At 38.4% G+C, this 18,279-nt stretch overlaps 1 protein-coding gene across 1 annotated transcript in view; it reads right to left on the reverse strand.

The window, feature by feature from the left end:
* Nucleotides 1–12,632: 12,632 nt before the first annotated feature.
* The window catches only part of TOPORS (TOP1 binding arginine/serine rich protein, E3 ubiquitin ligase), a 10,294-nt gene continuing 4,647 nt past the window's right edge, over nucleotides 12,633–18,279 (reverse strand). The window contains exon 2 of the mRNA XM_017548313.2: nucleotides 12,633–16,430. Coding sequence (XP_017403802.1) covers nucleotides 13,491–16,430 — 2,940 coding nt within the window. The 3' untranslated portion in view covers nucleotides 12,633–13,490. The remainder of the gene's footprint in view (nucleotides 16,431–18,279) is intronic.

Here is an 18,279-nt window from a genome sequence, read left to right on the forward strand (position 1 = left end):
AGAGACGGGGTTTCACCGTGTTGACCAGGATGGTCTCGATCTCTTGACCTCGTGATCCACCCGCCTCGGCCTCCCAAAGTGCTGGGATTACAGGCTTGAGCCACCGCGCCCGGCCCATTTCATTTTCTTAAAGGAGTCTTTTGAGGAGCAGACATTTATAATTTTGGAATTTATCAGGTTTTTCTTCTGTTTGTGTCCTCTTTGATAAATCTTTGCCTACCCCAAGGTCCTGAAAATATTGTTTCCTTTTAGGTTATATTTGTAGCCTTTACTTCTGGGTCTATTACTATCTCAAATTAATTTTGTTGTGGTGTGAGATGGGGGAGTCCAGGTTCATTTTTTTTTCCATATTTATAATTATTTCGGCACCATTTGTTGAACACTTCTCCTTTTGCCTATTGGATAGCCTTGGGACCTTTGTAAAAAAAAAAACAACGAAGTCCATTGAATGTATGTGTGTCTATTTCTGACTCTTGTAAATTCTGCGTCATACTACCTATGACAATACCACTGTCTCTTGGTTACTTTAGATTTCAACTAAGTCTCAAAATCATCTACTACTAAATCCTCCAAATTTATTTTTCACTTTGAAGATATTAGCTATTTGAGATTCTTTGCATCCCCTCCCCCGCCCCCAACACCTTTTTTTTTTTCTTTTTTTGAGACTCTGTCTCCCAGGCTGGAGTGCAATGGTGCAAACAGGGCTCACTGCAACCTTGAATCCCTGTGTATTTCCGTATGAAATAAGAATTAATTTGTCAACTACCCTTTCCTCCCCCCAAAAAAAGCTTATTAGGATTTTGATCAATATTGCTTTGCATTGAACATACAGAAAAACTTGGGGAGAACTGACATCTTAACAATATTGAGTCTTCTAATCCTTGAGGATGGTATATCTTTCCATTTACCTAGGTCTTTAATTTCTCTCAGCAGTATTTTATAGTTTTGTTTCATTTTATTTTACAGATGGGGTCTCACTAAGTTGCCCAAGCTAGAGTACAGTGGCTATTCACAGGCACAATTATAGTGTGCTACAGTCTGGAACTCATGGGCTCAAGGGATCCTCCTGGACTCAAGCAATCCTTCTGCCTCAGCCATCCAGAGTAGCAGGGACTACAGGCATGTGCCATTGCACCTGGCTATTCTGAACTATTTTGTTATTTGATGCTGCTGTAAATGGAATTGTTTTCAAGACTTCATTTTCAAATTGTCTGTTGCTACTATATAGAAATACAAGTGATTTTTGTTTGACCTTATAACATCCAACACTGCTAACTTCACTTATTCTAATAATTGTTCTGTAAATTCCTTTTTCTAGGCAAATAATTTCATTTGTGAATACATAATTTAACTTCTTCCTTTCCAATCTTTATGCCTTTTATTTCCTTTCCTTATAGTTTTACTTTTTTTTTTTTTTTTTGACAGACTCTCATTTTTATCAACCAGGCTGCTGCAGCCTCCACCTCCCAGGCTCAAGGATCCTCCCACCTCAGCCTCCTGAGTAGCTAGGACCACAGGTGCACGCCACTACACCTGGCTAATTTTTGTATTTTTTGTAGAGATGGGGTTCTGCCATGATGCCCAGGCTGGTCTCAAACCCCTGAACTCAAGTGATCCACCCATCTTGGCCTCTCAAAGTGCTGGGATTACAGACATGAGCCACCACACTCAGCCAGTTTTACTTCTTTCTTTCCAGTCTTTATGCTTTTTGCTTCCTTTATTATTGTACCTCCTAAAGCCTCCAACAGAAAGTTGAATAAAAGTGGTGACAGTTGACACCATTACTTTATTGCTAATTTCAGTGGGGAAATAATCAATGTAGTAATAATCACTTTAAATTTATGGTAGCTGTAAATTTTTCTTAGATACGTTTTATCAGATTGATGAAGTTCTGTTTTATTCCTGGTTTGCTGAGTTTTTATAATGTGTTTTCCTGCATTTATTGAGGTGATCATATATTCTGTTAATGTACCAAATTTCATTGATCAATATTTCAATGTTAACCCGACCTACCATTCCTGGGATAAAACTCATTCAGTTTTAGATACAAAGGATGCTACATCATGACCAAATGAGTATTTTCATAACTTTTGTGTCTGATTTTCTTATAATGCCTTTATCAGGTTTTGATATCAGAGTTATGCTAGTCTCATAAAATAAGAGTTTGTTTCAGATTGGTATCATTTTTCCCTTAAATGTTTAACAGAATTCACCAATAAAACCATTTGGGCTTGACATTTTCCTTCCTTGAAGATTCTTTATAATGATATCAGAGTTATGCTAGTCTCATAAAACAAGAGCTTGTTTCAGATTGGTATCGTTTTTCCCTTAAATGTTTAACAGAATTCACCAATAAAACCATTTGGGCTTGACATTTTCCTTCTTTGAAGAGTCTTTATAATCAATTAGATACAAAGTTATTCTGAATTTTAATCTTTAATCAGTTTTGATAAATTGTACTTCTCAAGTGTTAAAACAAATGGTAAGCCATTAGTCTGAGGTAATTCTAACACCCTCGTAAGGAAAATGAAACTTAAGTTTAGCCAATCACAGTTGGCTAAGTGGGGCATTGGTGATATTGTCATAAATTTCTCACTTGGATAGTCCAAACAAGGCAAACACTCAAACTTTAGTGAAACAATTTCTTTGCTCTGCATCTCTTCAACCACCTCTAACAGAGCCCCAAACCACTTCTGGTTTGTAGCTGCTTAATTTATGAATCACTGCTGGAACATCTTAAAATTTTAATGTGGAAAAGTTTATATTTTAACACAAGAAATCTGATCATTTCCTCTAAATTGTTAAATGTATTGGCATATGGTGTTCATGATAGACCTTAGTATGTTTTTGCCTTTTTGCAAAATCAGTCTTGCCAGAGATTTACCAATTATATCTTTTCAAAGAACAAACATTTAATTCAATAATTTTATTATTTTTTTAAGTGACAGGGTTTTGCTGTGTCATCCAGGAAAATGGACTCCTTTGATGTATGTTAATAAAATATAACTTTAACCTCTTTTAGCTATAACTCTTTGCATTCTTTTAGCTATATGTCTCTCTCCATACACACACATACATATTTGTATATACTCTATGTGTTATTTTATACATGTGTGTGTTTAGTGGTTCCACTAGGGATTACAATATGTATCTCCAACTTATCTCAATCTATTTAGAACTAATACTGTACCACATTAGTCAAAATATAAGATCATTTCAACCATATAATTCCACCCCATCCTTTTTGCTATCATTGTCTGAAATTGTACTTCTATGTATGTTATAAAATACATACTACAATAACACAATGTATTCACCTTGTTATAGCTGGTTGTCTTTTAAGTAAAATAAGAAAAAAAATTAGTCTTTTTTTATTTTTCCATGCTGTTTGCCATTTCTGGTGCTATTCATTGCCTCTGGTAAATACTGGTTCCCATCTAATGTCATTTCGCTTCTGTCTTCTCCAATCTGTTAAGGCTTCCAGTAACTTTTTCATTTCAGGTGTTTTTGTTTGTTTGTTTTTGGTAGTTCTAGGATTTCCATTGTTTTTTTTCTACTTCTCATGTCTCAGCTGAGAACCACTATCTGTTCATTCATTAAAACCATCTTATCCTTTAAGTTCATGAACATATTTCTAATAGTGCCTTTAAAGTACTTGTCTGCTAATTCCATCTCAGAGCCTGTTTTAGTGACTGCTTTTTCTCTTGACTATGGGTTCATTCACATGTCTTTTTTTTTTTTTTTTTTTTTTTTTTTTTTTTTTTTTTTTTTTTTTTTTTTTTTTTTTTACCCTGGCCACTAGAGATGTAATATACAATCTCTGGATTCTATTATTTTACTCTCAAGAGTATTACATACTAGTATTATTTACTAGCATGCTACTAAATTACTTACCTTAAAACTTACAAAGGCATTGTTTACACACTGTGGTAGGTCTGTTTCAAGTTTTGCCCTTATTGCAAGGTAAGTCCTTAGTCCTGAGTCATAGTTTTCCACAGTAAACTGTGGCCCTGCATGGGTTCCAATGAAAAGTCCTATATGTTTCTCAGCCCATCTAAGTTGGTGGGATTCAACCTCCAAGTTCTATATTCCCTGTGGTGGTGGCTGAAATATATCTATTGAGCCCTTTTAGCCTTCCAGCTATTGTTTACATGGGATCTTTGGAATGGAATCTTCCCTGCACATGTACATTTCAGGGTCAGGTAAAGATTTGAGTGAAAGTTACATACAAACTTTAGGGCTTGTTTTCTGTGTCTACTTTCTGAAATTTCTCCCTCAAAATCCAGTCACTCTGGGAGTCCCAGGGTCCATATTCTGACACAATGACTGTGTCTCCCTGCTCACATTCTAGCCTACCTATGGACTGGGGAAGACCTCAGATGAAAAGCCAAATAAACTGTTCTCATACGGTGTCATCTCCAACTTTCAAGGGTCTAACTCCCTGCAGTTTCTGCTTTTTGATTGTCCTCCAGTGCCTTCAAGTTCTTTATGTCCGTGTGGTTATGTTTTGTCTATGTTTATAATTATCTCATGCAAGCTACTCTGCCAATAACTGGATTTGGGTTTTAGCTGAGAAAAATATGATCCAAAATTCCTTTAATAAGGTAAAAACATGCCTCCTTCTATGCTACCAGGAAATAATGTATCCCTGAGTAACAATGGATTTAGAATACATCAACAATTATAGATTATATCTGAAAGAACTGAAGCTCCAGAAATGGAATCATTTGACAGATTCATAGGTAAAATTTGGCCAAGGCCAGGAAAGAAGGGGAGTGTCACATAATGGTAACATCTCAGTCCTGGGCTTAAAATCTAGGTGACAGGCTGATAGGTGCAGCAAAGCTCCATGGCACACATTTACCTGTGTAACAGACCTGCACATCCTGTACATGTACCCCAGAACTTAAAACTAAAAATAAAAATTAAGAAAAGTCAGTCTTAGACCATCTCCTCCCTGGGCATTAATTACTCAACACATTTATAGCGTTATCTACTGTATGTCAGGTACTGTGAAAAACACTAGATATGTGGAGATAAGTGGAAAAGAGTCTCTGTCAAGAGCTTAGAGTCTGATTGGAGGAGGAAGAAGACATGATAAAGATGTAAAAACACAAATAGTAACTGTCAAATGTCAAGTGACATGGTAAAAACTATTTCAATACAGTGGTAACGGAATACCTTTCTAAGCAGGTCACATTTCAGCTGAATCCTGAATAAGAAGGAATTAGCTATTTTTAAAAAGCAGGTAGGCCAGGCGTGGTGGCTCACACCTGTAATCCTAGCACTTTGGGAGGCCAAGGCAGGTGGATCATTTGCAGTCAGGAGTTCGAGACCAGCCTGTCCAACATGGTGAAACCCCGTCTCTACTAAAAATACAAAAAATTAGCTGGGTGTGGTGGCACACACTTGTAGTCCCAGCTACTTGGGAGGCTGAGGCAGGGGAATCGCTTGAACCTGGGAGGCAGGGGTTGCAGTGAACCAAGATCGCGCCACTGCACTCCAGCCTGGGCAAACTGTCTCAAAAAAAAAAAAAAAAACCAGGTAAAACGGTATTCCATACAGCGAGACAAAATGCACAAAAGAGACAAAAAGAAAAAGTGAAAGATGCTTGTAGCCGGAACTCTGTGAGCAAGGGATAAATGGTATTGCAGTGGAACTGAAACAGTAAGTAGCATCTTTAAGGCAAGGAATTAAGTGCAATGAGAACATACTGCAAAGTTTTAAGCAAGCAATAACATAATCTGATTAATTTTTTTAAAAAACCTCTCTGGCTCCTATCCAGAATGAGATCCCTTGGGAGGTGACCCAAGTAAAAAATGATGAGAGGCATAGATAAGGACATTGCAGCAGAGAGTGTAAGAAGTTAATTGAGATATATTTTAGAGATAGGATTGAGTGGTTGGCAGAGGAAAGGAATGAGAAAAAACTGAGGATACATTCCACATATCTGGTTTGAGCAACTGGGTGAATGATAGTACCATGACTAAAGTGGAGAATATGGCTTTAGAGCTTACCACATTCTAGTGTGGGAGACAGAAAAGCAGATGTTACACAGTAATAAGTACAGTGAGGAGAAATAAAGAATAAGGGAATAAGGAGTAATGTGGCTGCTTATATTAGATGAGTTGGTCAGATCACCATGTAAACAAACTCAGGCCATTGTGCTGGAAGGTGAGAAACCACATAGGGAGAGCCCAGTAACCCCAGTTGAAGCTTTAGATCAGCCGACCCGCAAGTTGACTGAAGACACACAAAAGTGGCAGACAAGACAATCTTGGCAGGGAGTGTGTCTAGGTGCTAATATGATTCAGATATTGGTTTTGGTAAACAGGCAGGGGTTGTTTGAGCCTGTGCTGACCACAACTGCTCAGTCACTCAATCCTATCTCTAAAATATATGGGTGGTAAAGTAGAAGGTTTGAGGAAAAAACATTGTAAAACAGCCATTATGCCAAATACAATGAACAAGAATACTACAGAAACTTGCCCTCTAATGTTGTACAGCATATGAAGCTGATAAACACCAGTCTGCAGAGTTGCTAGTTACTGATTTCCCTCACGAATACTTAGCAGCATGCATGTAGGCACAACTGAAGAGCTGGGTTCATCCCGACTGAGATCTTGCTGGGTAAAGTGTTAGCCAACTACAGCTTGCATGCCAAATCTGGCAAGTCTTGTTTTTGTACAGACCAAAAGCTAAAAATTGTTTTAACATTTAAAAAGTGTTGTAGGCCAGGCACGGTAGCTCACACCTATGATCCCAGTACTTTGGGAGGCCAACGTGGGAGGACTGCTTGAATACAGGAGTTCAAGCCATGCTGGGCAACAAAGCAAAGCTCCACTTCAATTTGAAAAAAAAAAAAATGTAGAAAAATATAATTATGTGACACAGCCTGCATCTGGCCTTAGAGGAAAAGTTTCCCAACTCCTAAAGTAGGTAAATATGAAAGAAACAAGGGCAAGTGAGTTGGAGGGTATTATAAGGAGAGTGATTAAAACATAATCCAGAAAATCATAACTGGGCATGAAGGGAAGCAAAGGAGAGTGACTGATAGAGTAGAATCTAAAGACGGTACTTCCCAGTCCTATAGTCTGTCTAAAAATCCTATTAGATTTCCTTGGAGGCACCCTAACCTGCTCCACCAGAGCAACGGTTTCTAATATAATAATAACACGAAGGTAAGCGTAAGGTGCTTCTAAGGATCTAAAAATAAGATTAACCTCTCAAAAAAAGTCTGTTTACGTTCCATAATGACCAGGGCACTGTATTAGTTAGATACAGGAGACACAATATAAAATTGAAGAGGCTAAGAAAGTATATGGGACTGTGGGAAACACTTCTTGGCCTCTTTTGAAAGCTCCTTTTCTGTTGCCAGGCAACTGTTCGTATTTTGTTCCCTAGAATTCTCACTTATGTCTGCTTCTCATGCTCTACCTCCTCTCTCTGGAGTATTTCATCCTCCCACAGCCTCAGTACTACTCTTTCACAGCAACTCGTAAATCATCTCTCTAGCCCCAATCTTTCCTCCAAGATTCACACTCTAATTTTCAGATTCCCACAGGAAATTTTCCTCCTGATGAGTATCTTCTATTTCATCTGTGACAGTGGGAATGTTGTATACCTTTACTGACCAATATGGCAGCCACTAGCCTCATGTGGCTATTTAAATTAATTAAAACTAAATAAAATTTAAAGTTCAACTCCTCGGTTTTACCAGCCACATTTTAAGTGCCCAATGTCAACATGTGGCTAGCAGCTACTATTGAACAGCACACCTCTGGGATGCTTAGTCTCAAACTGAATTCATTTTCCTCCCAAACTATTCCTATTTCTGTATTTCTCACCACAGATGGTGGTATCACCATGCATCTAACTCTCATATGGGAGGGGGAAGGTCTGGTCATCCCAGAATTTTCCCTGTCCTTCACAACCCATCTCCATCTAAATGGTACCCACATATTGTCTTGTCTACCTCAGAAATCTCCAATCTAGACTCTTCTCTGGATCCTTATTGTCAGTTCTTGTACAGGCCCTTCTGGTATCTGGTTTGAGCTACTGAAAACAACTTTTTGTATGTGAGACAGGCTCTCACTTTGTCACCCAGGCAGGAGTCCAGTGGCGTGATCATGGCTACTGCAGCTTCAAACTCCTGGGTTCAAGCGATCCTCCTGCCTCAGCCTCCCGAAGTGCTGGGATTGCAGGCATGAACCACCACGTCAAAACAAGAGTTTCTTCTACATTCCTACTAGTTGTTTCTTAAGAACAAATCTAATCGTTCCATTCCTACCTTCTTTAAGATTCCTGTTGGTTCCATCCTATTCATCCTTATATCCCTAGCCTTTAGAATAGTCTTGGACTTTATGTACTCAATGCCTGATGAATAAATCAGTTTTACAGATATCCAAAGGGATATCCTCTTGTCCCAGAGAGAACTATTTACCTATTTACAGTGCAAATGGTCATCAGATAAGCTGGAGCCAGCCTACTCCAAGCAAATTGTAGGTGCCTAATTTTGCCCCCTTGTGTCTATATAAAAGTATATTACGCAATGTTCTGGAGTAACCACAGTTGCAGATTCTACAGGTAGGAATTTGGCCTCAGAGCTTAGCTTAATTTGAACACCATTTCCTTGCCTTTTGCTTTCTTCAAGGACAGATCCAATGGTACCTACCATCACATAATATCTTTGCAGGTAAAATAGGAAAGAACTTACCATTTTCATGACATTGTAACAACTAATCTTACTGTATTTTTTTAAATGGCCATATCCCAGAGTTTTCTAATAACTTAGTGATTCAGGTTTTGACTAAAAACCAAGAATGAGGAAATAATTTATTCAGCAAATCTTAAATCTTCTCTGCATGCCAGTCGCTGTGGAGGAGCACAAATATAGTTTAAAGGAAGATATATAATCACCATGACACAACTATTTCCTTCTCCATCCTATATCTCCTGCCATCACCCAGAATGTCTTTCTTGAGGATATACCTACAACCTCACAGATCATTATTATTCTCAATTAGTTACCTTCAGCTCCACTCATTTCAATTCACTCACCTACTTCCAACAACGCCTATAATTTAGACACTCTCCAGTATTTTTTTTCTGTCTTCTTACTCCTGCCCTTGTACCTATTGGAACCTCATTGGAAAATGAATCCCTTGATAATCTCCCAGCTTCATGTTCCTCCCTACTCAGCCCAGATAAACAGAATGCACCACTCTCCCCCTCAATTCCCTTGCGCCTTTGTCCTTCTACTGCTCATCCAGAACATCAATCATAAATCCATCCATTTATTCATTTGCTCAGTATAAATACTAAAAGCATTCTATAGGTCCAACATTAGCTTCTGCTTCTACTTCCAGTGTTGGATGCTGGCGGGACAAAAAGAAGTCACAAATCGCAGTGCCCCACAAATTTAAATATTCCATCTCAGGTGAAGCCTCAACACTAATCAGCAATTCTTAACCCTCTCTCCGTGCCTTTCAAGGGGCATTTTTCCACTCCTCTCCAACCCAATCCTACTCATAATCCAACCTTCTCAGAAGATGGCATTCTTCCTATTTCATAAAGGAGAGGCTTTAGGGCATCTATTACCTCATCTTAATGCATCTACCAACAAATACCTCTTTGCCTGTTTTTACCTCCTGCCATTTTATAAGACTTGTCTTTGCTTGTCCATTGCTAATTTCATTTCCCTGTGCTCTGGACCATCTTTCCCATCCAGGAACTTTGTTTCATTAGTCAACCTTTCCTTCTCAAGGGGCTCTCTCACCTTCCCACTTTAAGTTTCAAAACAAAAAAACAAAGCAAACTCTTTTGATTTTATACCTCTCTAAACTCTATACTCTTCCTTTCATAGGGTTCTAGGGTCTACATCTAAAGGTGCATCCACACTGAATGCTGAGGAAATCAAGAGTTTTGACACAGGGAAAGCCCTCCCCCTCCACTTCCCATTCCTTGCCCCAATTTTTGGGAATTCTGGTAGTGGCAACAGCCCAAACCAGATCACACCTGGGTTCCAGCACCCCAAAGTGACTTCCAAAAATATTCCTGCATCCAAAGATGTGCTGCTGGCTTGCTCAGCATGTCTACATCCTACACTGGCAGGGGACTGCCATTATTCTTCACAAAGGAAGAATTCCCAGCATGTGCGGGTTGTCCGCTTGCCTCCTGCAAGCCCCTTTGTACACCCTGCTCATCTTTACTATAGACTTGATGAGTTAGTGAGGCCCTTTAGATTGGCTAGCCTAGAAAGTTGGGAAGACTGAACTCCACTACATGGAGTAGGAGGTAAAAAGCAGTAACAAACTTCCGTGTTGTCAACGAGGATCATGCGTAAGCAAGCATGAATGGCTGAGGTACATTTCCTTACACAGGTTAAGTGACAAAAGTCACAACACTGAGAATCTGAGGTAAAATAAAATGCCACGGACACTGAATTCAGATGAACAAGTTGAAAGAACATACTATCAGTCTAAAAGTTTATAAATAGCAGAGCTTCTTGAAAGCAGGCCTTGGCCCATTTTTAAATTGTCCAGGTCCTATTCATTCGCCCAGAGTTTTAAGCACGTTGGTTGTAAAGTAGTGAAAGAATCTAGCTGTTCTTTCACTACTTTACAACCGATACATAGTTGTCACAGAACTTTCAGACTGGTGGAAGATAAGGCATTTAGTAATCAACTCCTAATTGTTTTGAGTGGTCTGAAGGAGCCTAAAGTTATTCAAAGCAGTTATGGGGAGGTGGGAAGAGGGCACATTTTTAACAGAAATCTAGGTTATCCCAGGTGAAGTTCAGTTTCCAGCAGAAGAAAACTGCCACGAATGAAAGCTCTCATGCAGTAGGGAGCAGCACCTCCATAGCACTGGAGCAGGCTAGCGTGGCATGAGCCCAAATGAGGTAACAGAAATGCTCAAGATGGGCCAGAGCCTATTAGGCAGAAATCTATAAACCACATCATGCTGTGGATTTTTTGTCTGCTGGAAGCTACTGAAGAATTTTAAGTAGCAAATGAAATGAAAATTTAAAAAGATCAGCCAGGCACGGTGGCTCACGCCTGTAATCCCAACACTTTGGGAGGCCAAGATGGGGGGAATCACCTGAGGTCAGTTCGAGACCTGCCTGGCCAACATGGTGAAACCCAGTCTCTACTAAAAATACAAAAATTAGCCAGCATGGTGGTGGGCGCCTGTAATCCCAGCTACTCAGGAGGCTGAGACAGGAGAATCACTTGAACCCAGGAGGCGAAGGTTGTAGTGAGCCGAGATTGCGCCACTATGCTCCAGCCTGGGCAATACAGCGAGACTGCTTAAAAAAAAAAAAAAAAAGATCTTTTCAGCACTGCATCACAAATGGATGGGGGAAAGTAGTAGGTGTAGACCAACAGTGAAGGCAGGCTGACCATTATGGTAGCATAGATGAGATCTCGGCTATCCAGATTGGATGTGGATAGTATAGACACAATAGAAATATCAGAAAAACCATTAATGCCCAGATTTGGCAACTGAATGATGGAAGCTAAGGAGAGAGATGAATCAAGTCTTGGCAATTTTTGGCTTGAACAACCAAAAGGATGATGGTGCCATGTACTGTTTTCATTAAATGTTTAACTGAAAACATGATGTGAAATTACAATGTGGAAGTGTTTTTAATACTTAAAAATTACATTGTTACAAAGTAATATCAAATTTAATGTGATGAGCTTACTTAAAAATTGCCAACATCAATTTTAGATTTCTCTCATTTTAAACAATTTTCTACTGCCCTTAGGATAAAGAGATTCTAAATATGGCCTACCAAGACTGTTCCCACCCTCTGTCCTTTGTCTAATCCTGCTTTTAGTTCTTGGAATACGGTAGACTCTTCATCTGCCTCTGGATCCTTTGCTAACAGTAATTCCTCCCCCGTTAATGCTGGCTTGTTCTCTGGGTTCAACTATTACGTCCATCTATGATTAGGTTCCCATTCACTTATAAGGGAATTACACTTTCTCCTCAGAGAACATGATAGTTTATAATATTATGCTTATATAAATATTTGTCTTAACAGTCCATAAGCACCATGAAAGCAGGGAGCATATCTGCTTTGCTCTACTGATAAAACTTAGTACAGAACCTGCCACACAGCAGGCATTCCAATTTCTACTGAATTAAGAATGAATAAAGCAAGGCAAAGGCAAACTGAAAGCTGAATAAATGTTACATTTAACTAAAGCTTCACGGTTCAGTAGCAATCCTACATCAGCCTAAACGTAATTTTATCATCTCTAAAACAAGATAAAACATAACCACTTTATACAAAAGAACTACCAATGTAAAAGAAGTATAACACATTTTTTTTTGTTTCTGTTAAGAGTCTTGCTCTGTCGCACAGTCTGGAGTGCAGTGGCACAATGTCAACTCAATGCAACCTCCCTCCAACTCCTGGGTTCAAGCAGTTCCCTTCCTCAGCTTCCTGAGTAGCTGGGATTACAGGCGCCCGCCACCACATCCAGCTAATTTTTGTATTTTTAGTAGAGACAGAGTTCACAATCTTTGCCAGGCTGGTCTTGAACTCCTGGCCTCGTGATCCACTCACCTTGGCCTCCCAAAGTGCTGGGATTACAGGCATGAGCCACCGGGCCCGGCCAACACGTGTTTTTCTTCATGGTTTTTTTTTTTAGCAAGTTAAATGTTGTTTTGCTAACAGAAAGCAAGTAACATACTTCTTAAAATCAAAGAACTAAAATAATTAAAACTATGAAGTATTTGTTCACCTGAAGTTCAGTACTTATGATGTAATTATACCCTTAGCTACTTTCAAGATTTTAGGTTTACTAAAATAAACTTAAAAAATATATACTGCATAGGAAAATGTCTGATTCTTGTTTTAAACTGTTACTGTTTTATTTTTTTTTCTTTTGTTGAATACACATTTGTTTTACTAACAGTCCAGATAAACAGGTATATAAAGGAAATATTAAATTTTTATTTTGGCAGAAGATAAACTGTGCAGATTAAAATGCCTCAATTCAACCTGAAGAAATGGTTTTGAATCATATAAATTTTTAAGAAGAAAAATAAAGACTGTCCAAAGGGATTCTCCTAGCTTATAACACATTTCCAGAATAACTCTCAAACAAAAAAAAAAAAAAAAACATTCAAAAATACTCATTGACTACCTTAAAAATATGTCAATACCATATGGCTTTATGAAATAACTTCTAAAATTTATATAATTTTATTTAAAAAGGACCCCAAGTTTTAAATAAACTGCTAGCAATATCATTTTCTTCACTTAAAAGTGCATATCTTTGAGGGTGGGACATACATAGTTTTTGAACAAATAATGATTTTTACAAATTACACCCCCAAAAAAAAAAATCACTTAAAATATTATAAGGAGGAAGAGAGTTTTCACCGAATGTCATCTTTAAATAGACTGCAGTAAACGACATTCTTTTTTCTTTTTATATCATCAGAATTCTCAATGAGATGCTTTGGCAGTTTTAAGACATATCACAGTCTCTACCAAGACATACTGACATTAATGATGTCCGGGGAGATGGCAACTGCCTTGATGGCTCAGTTTGAATAGACACAATGTTACTGGGCTGGTTCTCCAAATCAGAAACAAAGGTACTCTCTTCTCTTACATCAAGAGTTTGTTCAACTGAATCTGCCGGAGGTGGAATATTATCTACAGTTTTGTTGGCATTATTCAAGTTGTTAGTAAGTGTGGCAGTATCACACTCCTTATCCAGCACACCAAATTCATCTTCTATTGTAACTACATCTTTAGTTTCCAATGGTTCCAAGGAAGGAGCCAAAAACTCATTTTGTAGAGGGTCTTGAGGACCACTATTGTCACATTCTGTATCCTCCTTTACTTCAGAATCCTTATCACTGTCACTGTCAATGGTAATTACAACTGGAGAACGTGAAGGATTATCTCCATGGTGTTTCTTATGCTTCTTCTTATGTTTCTTCTTTTTCTTTTTATGGTGTTTAGTTGTATCAGTAGCTTTTCCTTCATAAACTATCTCTACACTTAGGCTTCGGGTCTTCCTTTTCCTCCTTTTGTGTTTTGTCTCTCTGTCTGATGATCGGCTGTCTGAAAAGCTATCACTCTCATTTTTATAGTTTCCATCCAATTTTGATGAAGATTTTTGGTAATGACTGTCCTTTGCTTTAGAAGCAAATTCACGAGATGGCTGAGCCACTTCGTTAGTACCCTCCAAGTGCCGTGTTTTGTATTTTCGTTTCCCTCCAGGCTTTTCATTTCTCACTCGTTCAGTCCCAGTAGATGCAGTCCTTGATCGGTTACTAGACAGGCTCCTTGATCTGTGCCTTTCATAGTAGTAATACTTCCTCTCATTGTGATTATTTTTTTTCCTAGCATTTGTTCTTTCAGAAAAAGACTGAACTCTAAATTCTGGACTGGAAGATTGTCTAGAATAATGAGCTCTGGACAGAGTCCTCCTCCTGTAAGATGATTCGTACCCATCCCTGTCCTTGTTTCTACTGTAATAAGTATACTCCCATTTGTATCTACTTCCATAATTATTTCTTAAATAATAACGATCTCTATTTCTGCTCCGTGATCTTCTTTTACCATGATCACTGCTACGAGACCTTGATCTGCTTGTGCTTTCACTACTGAGAGACAGAGTTTGGCTTCTTCTGGACCAACTGCTGTCTCTAGTTCTTGATCTCTTTTTGTCTCTTCTCCCTCTAGGTCTGCTACTTTCCCGGCTTCTGGATCGTTTGCTTTTCATCCTTTTCTTCCCATGATGCTTTCTATGATTCTTCTGATCATGTCCACTTCTACTCTGAGAACGTGAATCTGAACTTCTTGATCTTCCCCTCTTCCTATGTCTATGGTTATATGGAGAATATACCCTGTCTTCTCTTACAGATGAGCTCAGGTCTCTGGGAGTTGACAATGATGTAGATCGTTTCTCTTCCTTCTTTGATTTGATTCTTATACTAGAATCACAACACCCTTTATTTATTTGTTCATCCTTTCCAAGAACAGAGTGTGGAGATGAGCATCTACTAACATCACTATCACCAGAACTGTAAGACTGCTCCTGTTCTTGTGTCTTCACTGTCTCCATTTTCTCATAAGAACCTAAGTCCTCAGAATCAGAGGACAGTTCAACAAGTTCTGGGGTCCTCTCAGCTAGAGGTTTAACAAACCCAACAATGACACAATTATCAGAAGAATCATCACTGTCATTATTTAGGTCTTCATTGGTTTGTACTCCTTGTATCTGAGATGTGGCTCCTCCTGTGACAAGTTCTTCATCTGAACTGTCAGAAGTATTTAAAAGAGAAGACATAGTAACGTGTACCTGCTCTGAGCTTGAGTAAGATGGTCCAGGAGTTTCATCATCCCATGGTGCCTGACTAACAGTGGCTACATTAATATCCAGCTCTTGGGTCTCAGCCTCATCTGGAGATATTGTTATGACTGAAGAATCAGAATGGCTGCCTTCTTCATATGAAGGAGCAGGGCAGTCATAATTGGCATGCTGGTCAAAGGCTGCCATGTTAAATGGAGATCGGGCAAAACTGATAAATTCATGTATAAAATGCTCAGTTCGATTAAGTAAAAATGGTCTTAAATCAGACACAAATGCCTGACTCTCCAAGTCATATCGAGTAACATTACTCATGATAATATGCTGGACAATATTCACTAAAGATCCGTGAGCTCCAAAAAGAACTGTAAGTTCACGTTTTAACCAGGGGACTAACCTGTGAAGGCAAGCTGGATTTCTGCGGAAAAATTCGGCTGAAATATCCCTATAGCGGCCACCATCTTCAATATTTCTAACTCGAGCACCAGCACGATAGAGAGTTCGTCTAAAATTAATAATATCTTGTTCTTGAATTTTCCGCAAAGATCTTTCATCTGCAGTAGTTGGCCTCCTTATTGCAATTTGTCTCATAAATTGAGGAATTTCAACATCTCTAGATCTTGTTGAAATGCCTAACCCTTCAAATAGTACTCCACTATCTGGTGGAGTTGTTGTTCTTCTGTTCACGGTCCTAGTAGGTGAATAAACAGAAGCATTTCGTTCTCTTGTCAGAGTTGTACGGTAACGAAATCGTCGATCAGGTGTGACAAAAGAACCATTATATGAAGGCCTTAGGACATACTCCTTGAAGTCATCTTCCGCCCTCACAGAATGAAAAATAGAATCAAAGGGCTGTTTACATAGTGGACATTCAGCTTTGTTTTTTGACCACTCCTGTACACAGCGAAAACAGAACTTATGTAAGCAGCGATCTAAGTAAGACACATTATCAAATCTATCCAAGCATATAGGACACTTAGAATCAGGAGATGCATCAGCTGGTACTGTCTGTTGCAATTTGCTAGTGCCAGCTTTAGGTGAAAAGTTGTCCATTTTAAATTCCTTAGCAGCTGATGCCATTATCTGTAAAAGGGAAAGAAATATATCAGTAACCTGATAACAGAGGAATGACTAGTCTCAACAAAAATGCAAATAAAGACCTTGAAACATATTTTGGTGAAAATACTTAAGTGACCCATAACTTTTGTTGCATTATAAAGGGGCAATGTAAGCACAGTAATACAGTGCTTAAAGCATAAGCTCTGAAGTCAGATTTCCTAAGATTGAATCCTGGTTCCACACTACCAGTGTGACTATGTGTCAGTTACTATCTCTGTGATTTAATTTCATCTGCAGGTCAGTGATAACAGAATCTCCCTCACAGGTTTTGTGACGATGTAAAAAGCTCTTAGAAAAGGTACCTGGTACACAGCAAAGCTCTCAAATATTATGTAACATTCTATTATTCTTTTTAAAAATAATGAGAAATATCTGACATATGCAAAAAAAAAAAAAAAAAAAAATAAAAAAAAAACCATACCAAATACCCATGAATCCACCACTTATGTCCCTTATCTTCCCCTCCTATCACTCCCTAAAAAAAAAAAAAACAAAAACACACCAGTCCTCAGTTGATGTTATTTCTATGCATAGCTTTATACCTTTCATATACATATACCACTAACAATACAGACTACTGATTTATCTGTGATATGTTATATGTGCTTTTGTAAAACAACTTTGGTGAGATATAACTTACATACCAGAAAGTTCACCTGTTTAAACCAATCCTATGAATTTTAGTGAAAGATTCTTTTTTCAACCTTAGCTCATTTTAAAAAGGAGAGAAATCTTTTAGTGAAGATTAAATAATAAAAAAGCAGCCAAGGGGCAGTGCCTCGCTCACAGCAGCTGCTGAGTAAATGTTAGCCATTGTTATTACTACACTAAGTTACTATTACTACACTATTATATTCAGTTAATCACTCATTCCTTTCAGCATTCCTATTAAGCCTTCCTTTAACTTTTTTTCTTTAATCCAAAAGTCAGGCCACAAAGTATCTTGAAATCATGTTTTTGGTCCCCTTCCCTATTATCCTTTCACACAAGGATGACTAGAATATTAAAGATTAGTTTATAGGTTTACACTGGCTTAAACCTTACAAAATGAATTTGCTAGAGCTGAAATCTAGTATGCATTTTGGCTTTATAAGTCCCAAAGCTGAATTTTATACTAATCATTTTGAATGTATTAACTATTAGCTATTATATTCCTTTATCACAGGAAGTTTCATCATTAGTCAAGTGGGGTCAAGTTAGTCAAATAACAAAATTGTAATTTTCTAAATAGATTCATTGGCCTTATTAAACGATAAGAAAAACCAATAAACTAAACCCACAACAAAAACTCATGACTGTGAAATACAAGTATTCCGCCATAGGTTTCATATTAAACTTGCTCACTTTAGAGCATGTTGGCTTTCTCAGAACCATAACTTAATAGAGAATCAACTAATGCTAAACAAGCATTTCTTCAAGGGTCTAGATATTTCTAGTCTTCAATTTACTAGACTGAAAATGCAAAAAATCATCACTGTCCTGAAAGGTCTGGAAAAGTAGAATTATAAATACATAATACTAATTGCTTTTCTGTCCATACAAACTCTAAAACCCGGGGCCGGACACGGTGGCTCACGCTTGTAATCCCAGCACTTTGGGAGGCCGAGGTGGGCAGATCACCTGAGGTCGGGAGTTCAAGACCAGCCTTACCAACATGGAGAAACCCCATCTCCACTAAAAATACAAAATTAGCTGGGCGTGGTGGCCCATGCCTGTAATTCCAGCTACTAAGGAGGCTCAGGCAGGAGAGCTGCTTGAACCCAGAAGGCAGAGGTTGCGGTGAGCCAAGATTGCACCACTGCACTCTAGCCTG

Source organism: Cebus imitator, unplaced genomic scaffold (genome assembly GCF_001604975.1).
Source record: "Cebus imitator isolate Cc_AM_T3 unplaced genomic scaffold, Cebus_imitator-1.0 Scaffold206, whole genome shotgun sequence".
NCBI classification, from domain to species: Eukaryota; Metazoa; Chordata; class Mammalia; order Primates; family Cebidae; genus Cebus; species Cebus imitator.